Source organism: Mustela lutreola, chromosome 3, assembly GCF_030435805.1.
Source record: "Mustela lutreola isolate mMusLut2 chromosome 3, mMusLut2.pri, whole genome shotgun sequence".
Taxonomy (NCBI): Eukaryota; Metazoa; Chordata; class Mammalia; order Carnivora; family Mustelidae; genus Mustela; species Mustela lutreola.
In genome coordinates this window covers 148,368,907-148,390,852 of record NC_081292.1, presented here as the reverse complement: position 1 = coordinate 148,390,852, position 21,946 = coordinate 148,368,907, and the positions used below count along the sequence as shown (strand labels likewise).

The following is a 21,946-nucleotide window of genomic DNA, read 5'->3' as shown; positions in this document are numbered from 1 at the left end:
AGAGACAGAAATCTTTTGTAATCTTTTCTGTGACTTCCTCATGGATGATATAATGGCTACACTCAATAGCTTCTTTTTATACATGTTTTCTTCATACTGTCTATAATCGCTTCTTGTTTCAGTGGTATGCATGTTATGAACCATGTAGACACAGTATCTATCAATAACTTGAATCTGGTATGATCTTACATTCTGTTCTTCAGTTCCCACATTTTTAGTAGAACTACTTTTCTAGAGCATCTTTATTGATGATGACTTAATAGTTTTATATAGAGAGAAGTTAACATTTTACCCCCTTTTGACCCAGAAGTTACCTTTGATATTAATAAATCTCTTAGCCAGCCTTATTACGCATTCCACTTAGTGCCAGAGTGTATCTTAGCTCTTAACTTTTCCTCATCTCTTTTTACCCTCTTCATATGACAGGGTGTTAGTAAAGCTCTTTTCTATCCTTTGTCTGCTCCCTGAATCTGCCCTTTTGCCATCAAGTTGTTTCTTTTTTTTCCAGTGTAGACAACCTTTATAAGCAGGTGTTGAGAGTGTAAAATCGTAACAAATCTAAAAGAATGGAAAAGGAGGCAGGGTATGACACCTCCTCCCAAGTGAAGTCCTGTAACTAAGCCACTCCAGTCAAGGAGAATTCAACTTGACCATGGCCACTTCAGGCCCAGAGCTCTCCAAAGACCAAGCTCCCAGGCAAAAGGGTCCTTACAATGCAGGGGAAGGGAGCAACACCTGGAAGAGGCAAGGAATGTATCCTACCCCAGGCCACTTGACTCCTGCCCACCATATACCTCAACAGCTCCAGCTAGGGGTGTTAGGAAACTAAGCTAAACCTCTTCCTCCCCAGTGGAGAAAGAAGTCTGAGATTGAATATAAGAAAGCTACTTGTGGTTGCTTTCCTGGGTCCTCTTCTCTTAGTACACTTACGGCAGAATTTTGATTTTTTAAAGATAATCTCTACAATTTCTTTAATGTTACTTCTGTCAATACTTTTAGATTCATAGACTGAATCTTTTGCTATAGAGCTAAAAATCTGAAATAAACTCAAAAGCCACATTAAATAATTGAAAATTAGAGTTAAACTTTATTAAGTTTTACTATCATGGATTTGGTTATTCCATGGATAAAATAATTCTTTATATCAAGATGTATAGAGCATTTCCTCCTGAAAGAGCTAGAAAGCCAGTGAGTACATTTGTTTGCTCTTTTCACAATTTCAGTACTGTATTTTTTATCTATGCTTTTAGTACTTCATGATTTCTAAATTATGGAAGACAGCATCACTTTTGAGTTGAATACTGAAATTTTCCAGTTAATTCTGATGAACTATCAGAAGCAAGTTTGAATTAATAAACTAAACCTGCATTCAGAGAAGTCAAGTTTGAAAAATAATATATCCATCATTTATCAGCAGTAGTAATATACGTTTTGGAACAAAAATGTATCTGTCTTAAAGAAATATTTAAAGCTCTTGGTCACTCTTGCCATGGTGCACTGAAGAAACAATGTTTTGTAGCAAAAGTGAGCCCACTTATCAAGATCACTGGTAATATTTTTACCATGTACAACACACAGTATTGAGCACCATTAGAAAGCAATATACTCCAAGATCTTGAGGAAATAGCTCAAATTCTTTGATTCTATGAAGCATTAAGAAAAATTCATACCTCAACTGCTTTGTCTCCTTCTTGATGTTCTTTTGAAGTCTGCTGAAATTTTGGCTCAATCTTCTTAGCTTTTTCAGCAGCTTTCTGCTTTTCTTCTTCATAGGACATAGCAAGTATGCCCAAGAACAAACTTGCTATGTAAAAAGCAAACCAAAAGCTTATCACAACAAAAAATATCATGTAGACCTTCCCAGAAGCATAAAGGATCTAAGAAGAGTTAGAAAACAAGACAAAAGAGGAAAATGTTATTTGTCTTCCTATAATCTCCTATTTTAAAATGAAAAAATCACATTTTGTTAATGAAAATAATTTAGTTGTATGTGGAATGTAATCACAGGACAGTTTTACTGGCTCTACTTGGAGAAATAAGAGAAAAGCCCTTCAATTATATATATATATATATATATATATATATATATATATAAGGTACAAAATGCATAGTACAAAATCAAAGAATTTAGTAATTGAATTAAATTAGAGTGAGCATCTGGCTTTTAGGTCTTCACTAACAAAGAAACATATTGGAAGGGAAGAATTGTCATTTCTCAATTAAGAAAGCTGGACAGTCTAAAGTAAAGACTTTCCTTTACAGTAGAATCTTTAAATATATGAAGCTTAATAAAAGTCAGAGAACGAACGTTTAGAGATTAGTTTCATCTTCTCATTATTCTATGAAAACATCATAACAAGAGACAAGCTTAGATCTATTCAAAGAGGTGGGAAACAAAAATTTTTCTATATCAGAATATCTGCTTTGGTGAAGAACATTTAGATTTGTCTAAATCTAATGGTGAAGAACATTTAGACAAATCACATGAGAAGGTCATATAATTCACTTATTAAAGTTATTTATGGATAGAAAAAAACCAAAGATTTTAGATTTCAAAACTAAGCATTGACTAGCTTTTATTTCATAATAATTACCTAAGATAGATGAGAGAATTTAAAATTTTAAAAATTATAAGTAATTGATACAGTCCACTATGTAAGTAATTCAGACCACTGATTTATTATCGTTGACTATAAGTATATAAACAAAATCCAAAAAAACCCAGATGAGGTTAGTCTTAATTTTTATGCATCCACTTGAATCAATAGATAAGTATTATTTACAGAAAATATTATATTGATACAACAAAGTTAAAAATGTTTTACAGTTTAATAAGTTCTAACATTCAATCAAAAATAATTTATTAACCTATAGTATATTTATCATTATAAGCATTTTTAATAAACCTTATTTCTTAGAAGAGTCACCTATTTAGGATTTGGTTAAATAATTTTCCCACAGAACTAGCTATCATCTACAGTAGTAGATTCAAGAGTTAGTAATGAACACCATGGGATACACTGCAGGCCATGCACATTAATAAATACTTTGCTTAGGATGCCTGGGTGGCTCAGTGGGTTAAGCCTCTGCCTTCAGCTGAGGTCATGATCTCAGTGTCCTGGGATTGAGCCCCCCATAGGGCTCTCTGCTCAGCGGGGAGCCTGCTTCCCCCTCTCTCTCTGCCTGCCTCTCTGCCTATTTGTGATCTCTCTGTCAAGTGAATAAATAAAATCTTTAAAAATAAATAAATACTTTGCTTATTGTATCATTAATTCTGTGTAGTACCTTTATCTGGTATTTACTATTTCCAATATGCAGAAGAAAGATGAAAATTAGGCAAAATGACATGTCAAAACTCTCACAGCTTTGGAGAAAGGCCTGAATCCAAAAATTTTGCTCTTTCCAGTATATGAAACTGACTGGAGGATAAAAGTATACACTTTTATTATGATGGAAAAGTATATACATTCTAGTTCTAGTATACTTTAGTTTGAAATTGGGATAATTATGGCACTCAAAGCCTAGGAGTGTTACGAAAAGCAAATGAAATAGTGCACGTGAAGATGCATTTAGCCTCTGGCAAATATGCAGTGAAGGTTAACTATTGTTAGAAATAACATTTTGCTTATGTCCATTAGGACTGACACTTTGTTTTGTTCATTTCTGTACCCTCGGTGTATCAAAGAGTGCTTGGATCAAATAAATATTTGTTCAATGAATAGAGAATTGTATTCTCTAAAACATAAACTACACTCTTTGGGAATAATTGCTGAATTTCCCTAGCCATGGTCAGTTCAGTGTGGGGCAATGCTGAGAGCACAAATCCAGTCCAAATCAAAGAAAACCATCTCTACACACTAGTTAATGACAAGAGTGCAATACTGATGAAAGTCCCATGTGGACTCCACCAGGGCACTCCCACACTGATGTTTCATTTCACTAGCAGTGGGAAAGGATTTCCTTTAAACCAATTCTAACAAGAAAATTAGCTAATGTACTTTGAGGGCTGTAACCCAAAAAACAGAAAACATTATATAAAGTGATACGATCTATAAATACTCACATTTTTGCTTATTAAAATTTCATGAAGCATTTCTATGTGTTTGATACTGAGGATAGAACAATTAAATTGAGATAAAAAGAACTCTTCTCAGGTAGCATATCTACTAGTGGGAGAAACTACTGAACAAGCAATTAAAGTAACCACAATCAGGGAGGCCTGGGGGCTCAGTCCATTAGGCATCTGACTCTTGATTTCAGCTCAGGTGATGATCTCAGGCTTGAGCCCTCAAGGTTCAAGCCCCATGTGGACCTCCATGCTGGGTATGGAGACTGCTTAGGATTCTCTCTCTCTCTCTCTGTCCCTCCCCTTGTCCTCTCATGTACATGTGTGCATCCACTCACTCTCTCTCTCTCTCAAAAATAAACAAACAAATAACCACAATTAGAGGCAGTTGTACAGTTACATGGTATTTTGTTGTAGGACTTGTCTAGCTATGAAAGGAGAGTTTGGGGAAAAGCTCAAGATTTCTTCTGGGTTTAAGGTATGAATTTGAGGTATGAGACTGAAGGTAGAATGAAACTTGAATTTAGGCTGAGGGTACAACATACATTGAAACAAGAAATTATGGGGAAAACTCACTTAGGAAACAGAAAGCCTCTTCTATACTCAAATAAAGCAGAATATATACTGGAATATTATTAGAAAATACATCTGGAGAAGTATGCAGAAACTAGATCTTTTTTTTTTTTTTAAGATTTTATTTATTTATTTGACAGAGATCACAAGTAGGCAGAGAGAGGCAGGCAGAGAGAGAGGGGTAAGCAGGCTCCCCGCAGAGCAGAGAGCCCGATTCAGGGCTCGATCCCAGAACCCTAGGATCATGACCTGAGCCAAAGGCAGAGGCTTTAACCCACTGAGCCACCCAGGTGCCCCCAGAAACTAGATTTTAAAGAGCACTATAGACCATCCATTTGGACTTTGAACTTCATCCTATGGGAATGCAGAACTTCTGAAGGATTTTTAGAAGTAGGATAATGTGATAAGATGATTTTAGAAATAAGAAGCGCCTAGTGTTGTGGAAGAGATACTGATACTTGTCAAAGTTTGGAAAATAACAATATAAATAAATATTCATGTTACAAAATCAGAAAAATATACTTTGCAATTTAAAAAGTCATTTTAAGGGGCGCCTGGGTGGCTCAGTGGATTAAGCCACTGCCTTCGGCTCAGGTCATGATCTCAGGGTCCTGGGATCGAGTCCTGCATCGGGCTCTCTGCTCAGCAGGGAGTCTGCTTCCTCCTCTCTCTCTGCCTGCCTCTCTGCCTACTTGTGATCTCTCTCTGTCAAATAAATAAATAAAATCTTTAAAAAAAAAGATAAAAAGTCATTTTAATATTTTCATGTATTTCTTTTATAGAAGTATAATTGTACTATTTACTTTACTTGACTTTTATTTAATAACATAACATGAACATTTGTGCTAAAAGTCCAAGCATTATTAATGGCCTATAGAGGTTATTACACACACACACACACCCCTCATAATTTATCTATCCAATCATAAAAAGTATGGAATGTATGTATATGTTTTAAAAAAAAAGAGAGTGTTCTCCTTCAACTATACATACTTTGAAAATTTAAAGTAATTTATTTTATCTAATATACTTTAATATTAACTATGTTGTTAAACTAACGTTGCATATTTCACTGTGATGAAAATTCTCTTAGAAAAACGAAGTCACCATTCTAATGTGTATTTTAACTTTCTAAGAAAATATGGCACATAAATCATCAGTTACAAAGAGAGGCTCTCAGAATTTGGATTTCAAGTCTCAGAACAGCAAGCCTTCTGTTATAATCAGAGCAGGATTAAATATTAAAGGGGAATGAGAAGCAATAGAAGAATTGAAGTGAAATACGCATTGTAGACATTAAATAAAAAATTTCTTGGGGTGCCTGGGTGGCTCAGTGGGTTAAAATCTCTGCCTTCGGCTCAGGTCATGGTCTCAGGGTACTGGCATCAAGCCCCGCATCAGGCTCTCTGCTCAGCAGGGAGCCTGCTTCCTCCTCTCTCTCTCCCTGCTTCTCTGCGTACTTGTCATCTCTGTCTCTCAAACAAGTAAAATCCTTAAAAAAAAATTTAAAAAGTAAAAAAAATTTCTTAATACATGTTAATCTCATAGGTTAAAAATTTTTTTAAAGATTTTATTTATTTATTTGTCAGAGAGAGAGAGAGCGAACTCAGGCAGACATAGTGGGACAGAGGCAGAGGGAAAAGCAGGCTCTTTGCTGAGCAAGGAGCTCAATGTGGGACTCCATCTCAGGACACTGGGATCATGACCTGAGCTGAAGGCAGCCGCTTAACCAACTGAGCCACCGAGGCGTCCCAGGTTCAAATTTTTTGACTGAAGAGGCAGTACTTACCAATGTTCTTTACTCAGTTAATATCAAATGTGTGATATTATACAGCAGGGCAGTGATCTCTAGAAGATACATGTGTTGTAACTTTGGAGAGGTTACCCAACCACTCTGATCTTAGCAGATACCGATAGGTCTTGCAGGATTGTTTCAAAGATTAAATATGATATACATAAAGGCACAGACTTGGGCACAGAGTTAGCATACAGTTTGACTTTCAGTAATTCTGACTCTCTTTTCTTCTGTCCTCAAATTCTTCTCCCCATAGAAATTTAATAAATCGGGGTACATCTTACCATTATTTTAGAAGGTAGGGACATGATATCATTTTTTGTGCCATGTAGATTCTGTTCTTACCTGATGATAAAGTGCTTCAGGGTAATCCTGCGTCATTAACCGAAACAGGGCAAGTAAGGCCCAGCCAAAAGTGTCAAAATTTGTGAAGCCATAATCAGGATTTGTGCCAGCTTTCACACACACATATCCTTCAGGACATTGACTAAAGAAGACAAAGAGAAGAGAAACTGCTTACTCTTAAGTGACTTTTAGATTACAGGCCAAATCATAAATACAGAATATCCACCTATGAATAATAAAGAGTTCTTTCTTCCACAGGGAACAGTCTAAACAAAGCCCAGTGAAAAAGCTGCAAATGAGGTAGATTTTAAGTTAATACAAGTGAACAGTGTTAATTAATCTAAAAGGAAAAGGGGTATCACCAATGGTTTTTTGCCAAGCCTTGTTGAAGTTTTCTTTGCTATCAGCATCAAGGTGAAAGCATACATAATGGGAATAACCGTCATAAAACAAAGCTTCAGTCATTGAGGGTTTAATTTTCAAATGTCTCACCTTAAGCCCTTGGGTCCCATTATTTAAGGGTGCAAAAACACTTCCACATTGATAAATTATAATCAGCATTTGCACAATGGTAGAAAGATCAGATTAAAGATTTATCTTACTTCCTTTGATGGAGTCTTCATACTTTATTTTCTGGGGGCTTGAATATTATGATTCGTTATTATAGTTGTGGCCACATAAATCATGCTTCCCTCCATCCATACCCTGTGTAGTTTCCTCCAGTGTTATTCTGGCTTTGGCCATGTGACTTGTTTTGGACTTTTAATAGTTAACAAATGTGATGCAAAGAGAGGTTTAAAATGTATTTGTGCTGGGCAGCGTTGAGCAAGTGACAAAATGTCTAAATCACGTGAATATATAAACTACATAATTCATGCTCCTTTATCCCCATATGACTTTTGTTAATCTGAGCCCTAGAGCCTAAGAAATGATATGGGCACCATATCATTTCCAGCTGATGGAAGTGACATAAGGAATTACAGGAAAGTGCTAGTACTGCCGAGAAGCACTATATTTCTACTTTCCTTTCTCTTCATTTATGACAGTAAAACTTGTATTATCATATCATTGAATAGTTATTTATAAATACTATTTATAAGAGCAATAAACTTTTTATTAATGTAAATTTTGTCATAAAATATATACAAGACATAAAATAAATGAAATAACAGCATATATTTCCTATTTCTTCTCTTCAAAGGCTTTTGGACCAAGAAAAGATTATATCATCTCTCTTGATAATTCCCACTAGCTCTGGGGTACACAGAAAACAAAAAATCAGATCCTTATTTAAGTCCCAGCCTTGCCATTTATTCACTTCATGACCTTGAATAAATCATTTAAGTAGTCTGTTTACTGCTTTTTCCTGTAAAATCAGGGTAATAGTATTCCGTGTTGTATATTTCTCAGCATGGTTTTAATGACAAAATGAGATAATGTAATCAAATGATAAACATCAGCCAAAGCATTAATCATTGAATAAATACTATGGATCTATGAAACTGACTAATACAAGAACATTAACACCTCTTACCCAGCATCTGTTCTGTTGCCACAAAGGAGAGCATATCTTTCTCCTTCCAAATAATAAAAGTTTTCTGTTTCTGCAAAATAGGAAATTACATTCTGTTATCTAATTTTGAGTGAAGAGCATATCTGATATCCATTTAGATCTGCATAGAATATGAACATCTCTCTCTATACTGAAAAGGTAGGAATATATAGCCCACCCTTTCTTATCTACAAGATTGTCCTAACATGTGATGCACAGACCAAAAGATGTCTGGCAATCTACCTACTACACTGCCCCAAAAGAAACAAAACCCAGCATAAAAAGAGGAGAATCACTTTCAAAACTAGAGTTCTGGGAAGCAAATATTAACCAGTCAGTTATGACCAGAACCCTGAAGAAAAATTCCCAAGACCAAAGTGAAAGCTGAGACCTTTTCTTCCAGGCTTTATTCCTAATGATCTTCCTTAACATGAGACCATATTTCTGTCTCTGCATTTAAATACCATTCTCTTCCCATGTTGAAGCTTATTTTTCTATATTGAGCATCCAGTGCCAGTTACTCACCTTGGTGTCATTTAATCTAACCATAATCCCAACTAATCTGAATCATAGCCCATAGAATTTATTCAGGTATCCTTATCTGCTGTCATTCAATATGTAAATGGTGTATTTACAGATATGAACTACCAGGGTTGGGAACATACATGCTTAGAAGTATTGATTTTAGGTTCTGAATTCAAATCACAGCTCCAACACATGAGATCAGTCCTGAATGTATGTGTGTATATATAAAATTATATATATATACATATGTACACACACAAAACTGAATTACTATAATGCCAAATGATGTCACTTTAACTTTACCTAAAATAATGTTAGAAGTTTTTTTTTTAAGATTTTATTTATTTATTTGACAGACAGAGATCACAAATAGGCAGAGAGGCAGGCAGAGAGAGAGGGAGAAGCAGGCTCCCCTTGGAGCAGAGAGCCCGATGTGAGGCTCAATCCCAGGACTCTGGGATCATGACCTGAGTGGAAGGCAGAGGCTTTAACCCACTGAGCCACTCAGGTGCCCCTAGAAGAAGTTTTAAATCATAGTTAGGAACCACTGGTCAAGCCTTTTAAATAGCAGTCAAAATCCAAATGAAATTCAACATTAGTAGTTGAGGACTGTCCCAAATATTGTTCTAAAATAAAAGGACTTTGACATGGCAATTAGGTTAAATAAAATTTTATAAATATAATATTTTCAGCAAGTCCTAACATGTTTTTAGACGAAATGGAATGACTAGAATTGGACAAATTTTAAAGCTGTAAACTTAAAAAAAGTGATTTCTTTATAATATAACTTACTCTTTAAGATGAAAAGAACCTGGATTTTTTTTCCAGCAATAACTATTGGTATTCACTATATTGAAGTATTTCATTATTGTGAAGTAGTAAAAATTGTTTATTTTTTATATAATTTGTATATTTTTTGTTGTAACTAAAGAAACCAAAGAGTATGTCAAGAGTATTTCAATTGGAATCTAAGATTTAACATCCATTTTTCTGTTGCCCTCACCACTAGAATGAAGACCATGAGATAGACACACATAATAACGAAATATTTCACATACTCATATACCAATAATTTTGTATTACTTGCAGCATAATGATATTATGGGGTAAAAATAAGGAGTAAAATTCATTAAGATTTGTTTTGGAACTTATATATCCAAATACAAATAAAATTAATGTAGGGGATTACATAAGACTTAACAACAATTTACTTTTATTAGTTTAAAAATATGCTTTTATATTTTTCTAAACCCTTTCAGAAAGACCTGATAATTTTAATATGAGTGAAAAATGCAGTAAGAGAGTATAACCTGGTGGAGAAGGAATGGATTTGAAAGCCAGATTGGGATGGTTAGAATCCTAGTTTTATCACTGAGTTGTTGTTGTTCCACTGGAACATTCACTGAATTTCTCTGAACTTCCATTTTTTCTGTTTGTAAGCAGGCTCATTCACTTTTCTGCAGGGTTATGGTGAAGATATGTGATCAGACATATGTGTTACTTATATATATAGGAGCAAAGCAATATTTATTCTGGCATTGTTAGTATTTTCCTGAAGTATGTTTATTATTTACCAAAAGATAACTCAAAACATTTAAAATGAGCAGCAGTAACTGAAATCCAACAATAGTGAGAATTTCTATAATGTAGTCTATTTTTTATTTACAGGGTCATTTTAAAATTTCTAATGAGTAGACTTAAATTTATATTTTAAATAAACAACTTTATTGAAGAAAGGTAGTATTATGAGGATTTTATTTTGATAAAACTGCAAATAAGACTCTGGTTAGGGGCGCCTGGGTGGCTCAGTGGTTAAAGCCTTGCCTTCGGCTCGGGTCATGATCCCAGTGTCCTGGGATCAAGCCTCACATCGGGCTCTCTGTTCAGCAGGGAGCCTGCCTCCTCCTCTCTCTCTGCCTGCCTCTCTGCCTACTTGTGATCTATCTGTAAAAAAAATTCACAGACCTGAACCCCTGGGGATAAAAATATATGTTTATAAAAAATAAAAAAATATATTAAAAAATAAAATTAAAAAAAAAGACTGGTTATATTTATTTTTTAAGGGATAAAATTTGCAAAACTTAACAATTTCAAACTTGGGTCTTCCTCACTGAACTATCTGAAGATTGGAACTTTGAATTGCAATTCTGATAAATGAAACTGATCCAAATCAGCACAGGTTTCCTCCGCCATCCAAAGTAGCACATTCCTAATGAAACCTTTTGTGAAGGGAAAGGCATAAGGCAAAGAAGTAATTACCATTAGTTTTTTTTTTTTAAGATTTTATTTATTTATTTGACAGAGAGAAATCAAAAGTAGATGGTGAGGCAGGCAGAGAGAGAGGGGGAAGCAGGCTCCCTGCTGAGCAGAGAGCCCGATGCGGGACTCGATCCCAGGACCCTGAGATCATAACCTGAGCCAAAGGCAGTGGCTTAACCCACTGAGCCACCCAGGCGCTCCTACCATTAGTTTATAGGGAAAAATTTGTGGGCATTCCAAGGCCCCAAATATAACCTCTCTTCAGCTTTTCTGATACATTAGGACACATCTTGCTAATAGACACACAAAATAAATTGAGACAAAGCACAGGTTTGTCTCAATTCAAAGCTATGTTAGCTTGATGCTGGGAGGCTGCGCGGGGTTCCAGTGGAAGGCTCTCTGGTGGTGCTGTTCTCCCTGTGGGGATGCAGGCTACCTTTATAATGGCTTGCTGCAAAGCAAACCCTAAATGCTATTTTTACTTTTAGTGTTTTTCGTAAAAGCAAAAATCATCTTCAGATTTCCTTTGGTTACTGAAAACAAGTACTCATGCAGGTCTTTGGTAAAAGCTAAGTGGCAACATGTGAACTTTCAAAAAGCATGTGAACTTGAGCATAGTTAGAGCATTTGCAAGTTCGTTCCGAAGTTGAGTGTTCAACACTGCTGTGAAGTCTGCTCCGTTGCAGAGAAAAATTTTAACTTTTTTGACATAGATGGCAAGTGATTCTTACCTCGCATATAATATGGATTTTCAGTTCTGTTGTGCAGGGTTGAAGTTTCGTTTTCTTGGGGCCATCGCAAACACTTATGCTTCAGGTTGCCCATGAAGAGCCCCATCCCAATTAAAGAAAATACAGTCAGAAAAAACAGAGTTAGGGAAATGACCCCAGTAAGTTTCTTCAAGCGGTGGATGAGGATCCCTGTGAAAGACTTCAGACCTAAAAAGAAAAAAAGTTTGTTTTTGATAAAGTAAAATATCTTAGTAAAGCAGCTGTTAGCACAATTCCTCCATGGTAAATGCATACTCGGCTGAAATCAACAGCTTGTGTTTCCTAATCTAAATCATCCATTATCTACATCTAATAAGTAAAATGAATAAAAAATAAATAAAAATATGAACTTTAAGGTTTCTATATTATTGCTGGCTTATTACACTTGTTAAAATAATCCAGGCACAAATTTTAAAATTAATTATTTGTTTTTCTTTGCTATAAAGAACAAGACTTTTGGTTACTGCTTTTCATACCAACCACCACCGTATATAAGCATAAGTATAGAGTTATAAATCAAAATAGGTTGCAAATGTTGTTGAAACAAGAAATAGTTTGAAATAGCAGTATTTTAGGGGCGCCTGGGTGGCTCAGTGGGTTAAGGCCTCTGCCTTCGGCTCAGGTCATGATCCCAGGATCCTGGGATCGAGCCCTGCATCGGGCTCTCTGCTCAGCAGGGAGTCTGCTTCCTCCTCTCTCTCTCTGCCTGCCTCTCTACCTACTTGTGATCTCTGTCTGTCAAATAAATAAATAAAATCTTTAAAAAAAAAAAAGAAAGAAATAGCAGTATTTTATACTATTCTTTCACTAACTTTTTAAGAATTCAATTTTTGGAGCTGATTAAACAAAACATGTACAAATTTGAATTACGAATGAGAATAACACACAACTGTGGTATCTGCAGACTGTATTTACATTAGAACATTTACTAATTGAGAATTCAGCCTTAAAGCTGTCTTTTTACTTCAGGAACTAATTTTTCTATTTATTAAATAAAACTTGCTCAAGAAATCCTCATGCACTGCTGGTGAAAATGTAAATTGGTGCAGCTACTGTAGAACACAGGATGGAGGTTCCTCAAAAAATTAAAAATAGAATTACCATAAAATGCAGTAATTACACTCTTGGGTATTTATCCAAAGAAGAGATTTATCCAAAAAGATATATGCACTCCTATGTTAATTGCAGCATTTTTTACAACAGCCAATATACGGAAGCACCCTAAGTGTCCACTCACAGATGAATGAATAAAGAAATGTCATTTACATATGTAATAGGATATAATTCATACATAAAAAAGAACAAAGTTTTGCCATTTGCGACAACATGGATGGATCTAGAGTATATTGTGCTAAGTGAAGTAAGTCAGACAGGCAAAGACAAATGCCATATGATTTCATTTATATGTAGGATGTAAAAAGTAAACCAATGAACAAAAAGATCATAAACAGCATCATAAATAAAGAACAAATTGGTGGTTGCCAGAGCAGAGTCATGGACAGAATGAGTGAAGGACAGTGAAAGGTACAGACTTCCAGTACTGGAAAGAATAAGTCATGGGATGAAAGGTACAGCATGGGGGATAGTCAGTGGTATTGTAAGAGCACTGCATGTTGATAGTGTTAGTTACACTTGTGAGCATGGCAAAACAGACAGACAGGTAGAATCACCTAAAATTAATGTAACATTGGGTGTCCATGGCAATTCAATGTTTTTTAAAAGCTCAATTCTGGAAACATAAAAAAAAAGAAACAAACAACAAAAATAATGTAAATAATGTAACTTCATCAGTAAAACTAGTATTAACCTTTCTTCCTTCCTTCTCTTTCTTCCCTTGCTCTTCTTATTTGTTGGTCTGTTTATATTTAGGATCCTAATAACTGTTCAGCTTAACAGTGGATAAGAATGTACTAATGCTGTGATTCTGTCAATATTACTATGCTTCTGTTTTAGTATCTTTAAAATGTGGCTAATAATACCCGCTTCATATATTATTGTGAGAACTGAAAATCTTTTTTTTTTTTTTTTTAAGTTTTTAAGTGTGTTGGGTCCAAACTTACAATCCTGAGATCAAGACCTGAGGTGAATCAAGAGGCAGATGCTTGACTGACTGAGCCACCTAGATGCCCTGAGAATCTATTTTTCAGTGACCTCCTCAGAAGATTGGCTTTTTTGAGTACATTAAAATAAGGTTGAAATAAAGCTATTCCTGTGGTTAAAGAAATGTGATATCTAGATAAATATATAATTTTAATTGCTATCATATGAAAATACTTGTTTATAGCTTATTTTGCCACTCGGAGTTATACTATTTATTTTATTTTGTTATATCCAAGTCTTTTTTAAAAATATTACATTAAAAATAGAATTTCTGTATCATATTATATGTATTGATACATTTATGTTCAATTTGTTTTTAAGAGATGTTGAACCAATATATAAACTAAAGATATAAATACATAGTCAAGCCTTCATTAAAACTGGGATATTTAGGGCGCCTGGGTGGCTCAGTGGGTTAAGCCGCTGCCTTCGGCTCAGGTCATGATCTCGGGGTCCTGGGATCGAGTCCCGCATTGGGCTCTCTGCTCAGCAGGGAGCCTGCTTCCCTCTCTCTCTCTCTGCCTGCCTCTCCATCTACTTGTGATTTCTCTCTGCCAAATAAATAAATAAAATCTTAAAAAAAAAAACTGGGATATTTAAAAAACTTTGTTGCCAATTTATTAGAAGAAAAATGGGATCACTTTACTTTGTAGTTTCTATGATTATTATAATGAACTTCAAAACATGTATATTTTATATGTACTTGTCATTTGGCAACTGCCATGAGTTCTTCTATATTTTTTTTAATTGAAGTATACTTAACACACAGTGTTATATTAGTTTTAGTTCTCTGTAAATTTTTGTCTATTGAAAAGTTTTTTCACAATGTTTTGCTAGAATTATTATTTTTAAAGATTTATTTATTTATGTGAGAGAAGCAGAGAGAGTGTGTGTGTAAACTGCTGGGGAGGAGCAGGGGACAGGGAGAGAATCTCAAGCAGACTCCCCACTGAGCTTGGAGCCAGATGCATGTGGGGCTCCATCTCACGTTCATGAGATCATGACCTGGGCTGAAATTAAGAGTTGGATGCTTAAAAGACTGAGCCACCCAGCTACCCCTGTTGGAATTATTTTAGAACAATTCTTAAATAAAAATATATGCATGTGAAAATGTGATATATGTACACACACATATATATAGACACACATACACACATAACCAAGCTCCCATTCTTTTTATTTTTAAGCTTTCATTTTGCTTTAGTTTAGGTATATCTTTTGTGGAGTTTGATTTACTTAAGATTTAATATTAAAGTTATACATCTTGACAGAAAAATTTAATCCAATTGTATTTATTTTCATAAACTGCCTTTATTTTTGGATATGACTTTACCATTTTGTTTTTTGATTTATATATTTCCCTATGTGTCTTATCTTTTAAAAATAAACTTTACTTTTTCTCCTTTTTTCTCTAGTATTTAAGGTAAAACATATTTTGAGAAACTGTATCAAACTTAAGTTCTTATTGGAACAAACTTGTACCCTCTATAGCAAAAATAAAACTTTATGTACTATAGTTTCACAATGTAAGATAAAGAAATAACCACATTTACTTTCTCACATCTCTCTATTCCCCCTTCTCAGTTTTTGTTAATATAATTTAGTACTTCTGACCAAGTAAAGGGCTCAATTTGTGTATTTTCCATTACATATTATTTTTCATGATTTACAGGAAAGGTTAACATTCAAATCCTTACAATGGCTTGTCAGGAAACACAAATTTATGCAAAAGGGGAGCAGAGGAGACCTGGATGAATATGCCTGATTTAAAGGAGTAGCTGTTCCTCAACTACAGCTGGTAGTTATCATGCAAGAATGCGGGGTGGCTCAGTGGGTTAAAGCCTCTGCCTTTGGCTCTGGTCATGATCTCAGGGTCCTGGGATCAAGCCCCACATTGGGCTCTCTGCTCAGCAGGGAGCCTGCTTCCTCCTCTCTCTCTCTGCCTGCCTCTCTGCCTACTTGTAATCACTGTCTGTCAAATAAATAAATAAAATCTTAATAAATAAATTAAAAAATCTAAAAAAAAAAAAAGAATGCTGGTGGGTAGATGTGAGAATTCATCCAAATTAATTTAGATTTTAATGTTAAAAATCACTAGTTTTCTAAAACAATTTTGTTATCTATTTCAAAGTTTTCTGAAACACAAAACATGTTTCTAGTTTAGGAATGTCTGTTATTAATTTGGGTTGTAATATTTGCATTCTGTTTTGCATACTATCAGTAATTTGGAATTCATTCTGTGTTGAAATGATTTCAGAGTTCACTATGATTAGTTCTGATATTAAATCTTCCCATTGTTGAGTATTTTTTTTCATACCAGTTGTTCAGGAAAGATACATACATAAAACTTCAGAACTCTTGCTTGGCTGTGAATATCTTCCTATCAGCTTCACATCTGGATGACAGACAGGTATAGAACACTAGTGTCATAATCTTCCTGCCTATACCTTGCCCAAGCTCAAATTTCACTGCCTATTCATTTTCAGTATTATCAAAAGGTCTAAAAATAACCTTTTCATAGGTAATTTTTCATTGCCTTTTCATAGGATTTTTATAATATACTTATTTTTTAAGGCTTCAATTAAAAAAATGTTATAATATATCTAAGTGTACCTTTTAGTTTTTTTGTCTACTATAAAATGAACCTTCTCCATTTGTGACAAAAATTTCAAGTTAAAGTTTTTAAAAAAATGTTCTAGTGTATTTTTGAATGATTTATCTTTTTTTTTTTTTTTTTTTAAAGATTTTATTTATTTATTCGACAGAGAGAGAGATCACAAGCAGGCAGAGAGAGAGAGAGAGGAGGAAGCAGGCTCCCCGCTGAGCAGAGAGCCCGATGTGGGACTCGATCCCAGGACCCTGAGATCATGACCTGAGCCGAAGGCAGCGGCTTAACCCACTGAGCCACCCAGGCGCCCGAATGATTTATCTTTTACATTTATTCTGGTCTCTTTTTTGGGGTCACCAACTATCCATAAGGTGGAACTTAGTTTTCTCTTTTTCGATAACCCATCCATTTTTGTTCTATTGAATTAATATAGAATTTCTCTAGTTTCTCCTTACACAACTGGTTTTATTTTACTATGCCAAAATACTAAAGAGATAGTACCATATTTTAATGCATCTATTACCATAAAATACTCACCAAAGTTAATATACATTTTTAAAAGATTTATTTATTTATTTTTGTTTTAGAAAGAGAAAGAGAGAGAGCAGCAGGGGGAGGGGCAGAGGGAGAGGGAGAAGCTCAAATAGACTCCCCGCAGAGCACGGAGCTCATGATCCTCAGATCCTTAGATCATCCTGAGCTAAAACCAAGAGTCAGATGCTTAACTGACCACATCACACAGTTGTCCTGGGTATTAGCACTTTTTTTTGCCTAATAAGTACTTTTGTCTATTTTATTATATCATTTTCATCTTTTGCTTGAGTCCAGGTTTTCTTCACAAAAGGAGCACCTGGGTAGCTCAATCAGTTAAGCATGGACTCTTGGCTTCTGCTCAGGTCAAGATCTCACGGTTATGATCTCAGTGTCGTGGGATGAAGCCCCATGTGGAGATCAGTGCAGTCTGCATGAGATTCTTTCCCACTTTGATTCTCCCCCAACTTGTGCCTTCTCATAAATAAATAAGTAAGTAAGTAAATAAATAAATAAAATCTTGAAGGGACTACAAAAAGGATAACTTCTTATGCTTGCTCCTATTCCTTAGGACATATTTTTTTAAAGAAAAAAGAGGATTACTTTTATTTTCTTAAGTAGCATGTTTCTCTTTTGGTATTGCAAAATACTTTCATATGCTCTATATTGCTGGTATTTCTGTTGATTATTTTCTCCCTTGGAAAAAGAGAAATTTCTATCAGCCTGTGTGTTTCTAAGTCTGCTAAGATATGTTGTTCTTGTATTAATTTAGATTCACCTGATTTCTTCTATAATCTTTACCTCTGAGCCTAAGATGAAGACACAGTTGATGCAATTTTATGTTCTAGTAATTTGTGGAGAGTAGTAAGGGAGGTAGAACTGTGGGAATTCCTATCACTGCCACCTTCTTCACTGGGTTTCTTCACTTAAGCTTCATTGAAGCTGCCAATCCATTTTTGTTAAACAGCTTTATCGAGCTATAATTCATAAATCATACAATTCACACATTTAATGTGTACAGTTCAGTGTTTTAATATATCCACGGGGCTATGTATCATCCATCACCACACTCCCTAATTTTTTTACTGTTTTGCCCAATCTAGACTCCAAGTGTACAGCATGCATATATCTGGCCGTCTTCGTGGTATTCCAATGGACAAAAATCATCTGTAGATCTCATTTTTGGTATTATCACACTTGTCTCTGGGTTTATTGGCCCACCTATTTCATACTGCTGACTTAGCAGCTAAAACACTAATGGAGTTGTTTCATACTGGATTGTTTTCATTCATTCTTAACACAAATTAAAAGCTGTTGATGGGCTTCTCTAGGATATCTTCAGGAACGGGAGCTGTAAATTAGCATCTTCCATCAATGTGTTCACAGCTCTACCTTATTTAGCAGAACCTCCTTTAACTCTGTGGCATGTGAATGCAACCTATCCAAGGACTCAGAGCAAAATGGAATTTATCTTATTTTATATTACTTTGTTCATTTCAACTGGTTTTTAGATACAGTGAGGAATAAAAGGCATATTAGCTACCTGTCTAGATTGCTATCTCTCTCAGAAGTCTAAGGACAATTTTGTAAGTTTATATTTAAGAGGCAAGGATAAATAAGAAAAAATAGAAAATAAGATACTTTGGTTAATTTCTTTATTTTATCATTAAGAATTGAATCCATCTCGAATAAATAACAGTCAAATGTGATTTTTTTTTTTTTTTTTTTTGCTTTCCTGGAGTGACTGACATAAACTTACAGATCAGATAATTCACTGACTTCAAAGATGAAACACTGTTCAATTTAGTATTTCTCCAAGCAGTTAACAGGCGAGTTCAAAAGAATACAGGGTAGAACATAAATAAAAATGAAGACAAGAACTAAATACCATTTCTTACCTTGGTTTAGGGGAATAATTTTCAAAATTCTCAAATTTCTTGAAATACTAAATATTATAGTATTTGAGCCGAGAAGTAAATATCTTGTTATGTGCCTGTGGGATTAAATTAGAATTATTTGAAGTCATACTAAGTCTAGACTGCTTATCACTAACTTTTTATACTATTTAAAACTTATTTTTAAAACCACATATCCAAACGTTTCCCTTGCTCTCATTGTTCCATTTCACAAATAGTTGCTTTATTGATTAGAAGACAAAGATTGCTACAGTGTAAGGTAGCTAGGTAAATATTAACCCACAAACAAATTATGACTGTTTATAAAAGCTTGACACTGTGATTAGTCATCATTCTATACCAAATACCCTATATTATGTTCATAAATATTTTGTTATCTAATCAGTGAAGAGGTAGTTAAAAATTGGAAAAATCCATAGTTTTTTAAGCAATGAGATTAAGTACTTAAGTTTCTTCTGATGATCATGATGAAGATGATCATGATGGGGTTGACGATGGTGAAGATAGCAGAAGGCAGGGAGTAGAGTGGTTAAGGGCACAGACTGTAGCCAGAATGCTTATCTACAAATCCATGCTCCCAAGTTACTAGCTGTGTGACATGGAAAAATTACTGATTCCTTCTTGCCTCAGTTTCTTCAAATTAAAGTGGGGATAATGATTCCTAATGCTGAGGCTTTTTGTGGTGATTAAACAACTCATAGATGTAAAGAGCATGGCTTAGCACCTGACACATGGGGTTATGTAATAACTGTGTTAGCTAAGTATTAGCTACCAGCAAAGGCAACAGCATGATAATGGTAGTAATCAGTAGTAGTGATAATAATTTCAATGATATTAGCTACTATTTTTTATTGCTTACCACAGGGCAGACACTGATTATGTGCTTTATGAAGATTATTTGTTGTTTTAAAAATCAACCCCAAACCTAAAAATGGAATATCATTTTAAATTCTATTTAACAGGAGTTTGGAGCTAGTGATCATTTCCTTAGCCATAGAACAGAGTACACCAAATAGAAACATTGAAAAAATACTCACGTAAATCATTAGAATTTAATGAAACATTCTTGAAAACGTGTGTCTGGATGTGTATGAATGTGTGTGTAAGATATTCTGTTATCTAGTGTTTACTGGTCTTAAATAATGTAGCTAAACAAAATGTAGGTTGGAGATAAAATCAAACATATTCAGATCTTCTTGTAAGTGTCCAAGAGACTTTCTTAGCACTGAAAATCATCACTTAAAATTCTAAAATTTAACCTCTGTTGTTTTGCCTCAGATAGAAAACAGATAATATCCAATTCCTTTCATTTTTATTGCACATTCTGAGGGCTAGTTCAGTTGGAGCTGCCTGAGAGTCATTATGGCTATGATTATGAAATATTCTTTGTTTGCAGAATTTTTACAAGGAGAAAACTTTGTAAATGCTGATGTTTCTTTATGAAAAGCTTACTTAACAAGGTATTAAGATGTTTGCAATTTGAAGAAATACTCACTCAAACAAAGTTACACTGAAATCGAGCCAGTTCCATGGATCACCAAAGAAATAAAAAGGTTCTGCCCAGATGCCTCTTGCAATGAGTTTTACAAGTATTTCAAATGTGTAAATTCCAAGCAAAATATTCCTGCAGACAGTTTTTCATATAAACGTTAAAAGTGAGAATAATGCATTGCCAACTCTGAAATAATATGTCTATGGTTATTATTTGGCAACCAACCAGTCAACCAACCAATCTACCAACCAATTAGAAAAAACAAACAAACAAACAAACAAACAAAGAAAAGAAACTATGCTCCTTGAACCACAAGGTAGGGCTTTTAGGGTGGGCTATGTCTTTCAGCATTAACCATAAAATTTAACTATCAATTTTTTTTTTCAACAAGCCCTAGCTAGAGTCATTGTCTTTACATATATTTTGGTAAATAATGAAAATATAAAATATCAAATTTATTCTGCATTTGAAGTCACACAATAATTTACTGAATTATAAAAGTATGAAAGAACTAATTTTATTATGTGTATATGTAAGAATTTTTGTAATGAATCAGTTTTATATTCACCTTCCAAAATTAACTAGTTTTAAGAATGAATTAAAGCTTAAGAGGTAGCATCAAGAAAGGCTTCTTCTTGGGGAGGCTGGGTGGTGGCTCAACTGGTTAAGCGTCTGCCTTTGGCTCAGGTCATTTTCCCAGGATCCTGGGATGGAGCCCCACCTCTGGCTGCTCAGTGGAAGAATCTACTCCCCTTTCCTCTGCCCCTAACCACTGCTCATGCTCACCTCTCTCTCAAATACATAAATAAAATAAAATAAAGAAAAAAAGAAAGGCTTCTTCTCTAGAAATTTTAATGGGCCTTTCCACTATTTTGGTCTAATATCCAAACTATTCACATCCCTCTAGAAAGAGAGAAGAAATAGAACAGAAGGAAAGCAATAGAAATAACTTTCTTAGAATGGAAAAGAATAAATGTTACTTGAGTTTAAAGCAAATCCAAATAATATATTAATCATTACTAATTAACTTTATACTAAAACCTCATATAGACACAAACATTTAGCTAAATAATCAAACTTTTATATTAGTTGACTTAATATGTTGGGAAATAGCAGATTTTTTTTTAAGATTTTATTTACTTATTTGACAGAGAGAAAGAGATCACAAATAGGCAGAGAGGCAGGCGAGGTGGGGGGGGGGGGGGAAGCAGGCTCCCTGCTGAGCAGACAGTCCCATGCAGGGCTCAATCCCTGGGACTCTGGGATCATGACCTGAGCCAAAGGCAGAGGCTTTAAACCACTGAGCCACCCAGGCGCCCCGGGAAATAGCAGCATTTAAAGTCCAACTAAGAATAAATGAAAGGGCAGAAAAACATTAAAATTTATTAACTGATACATATGTGATTTATTTTTA

General features: G+C 34.7%; 1 protein-coding gene across 1 annotated transcript in view; it reads right to left on the bottom strand.

Annotated features, from left to right (window-relative positions):
- Positions 1 to 21,946, bottom strand: part of SCN7A (sodium voltage-gated channel alpha subunit 7) — an 87,981-nt gene that overhangs the window by 42,006 nt on the left and 24,029 nt on the right. The window contains exons 5-10 of the mRNA XM_059167122.1: positions 20,536 to 20,664; positions 19,023 to 19,117; positions 11,847 to 12,053; positions 8,314 to 8,383; positions 6,780 to 6,921; positions 1,671 to 1,877 (exon numbers count right to left, since the gene is read on the bottom strand). Coding sequence (XP_059023105.1) covers positions 1,671 to 1,877; positions 6,780 to 6,921; positions 8,314 to 8,383; positions 11,847 to 12,053; positions 19,023 to 19,117; positions 20,536 to 20,664 — 850 coding nt within the window. The remainder of the gene's footprint in view (positions 1 to 1,670; positions 1,878 to 6,779; positions 6,922 to 8,313; positions 8,384 to 11,846; positions 12,054 to 19,022; positions 19,118 to 20,535; positions 20,665 to 21,946) is intronic.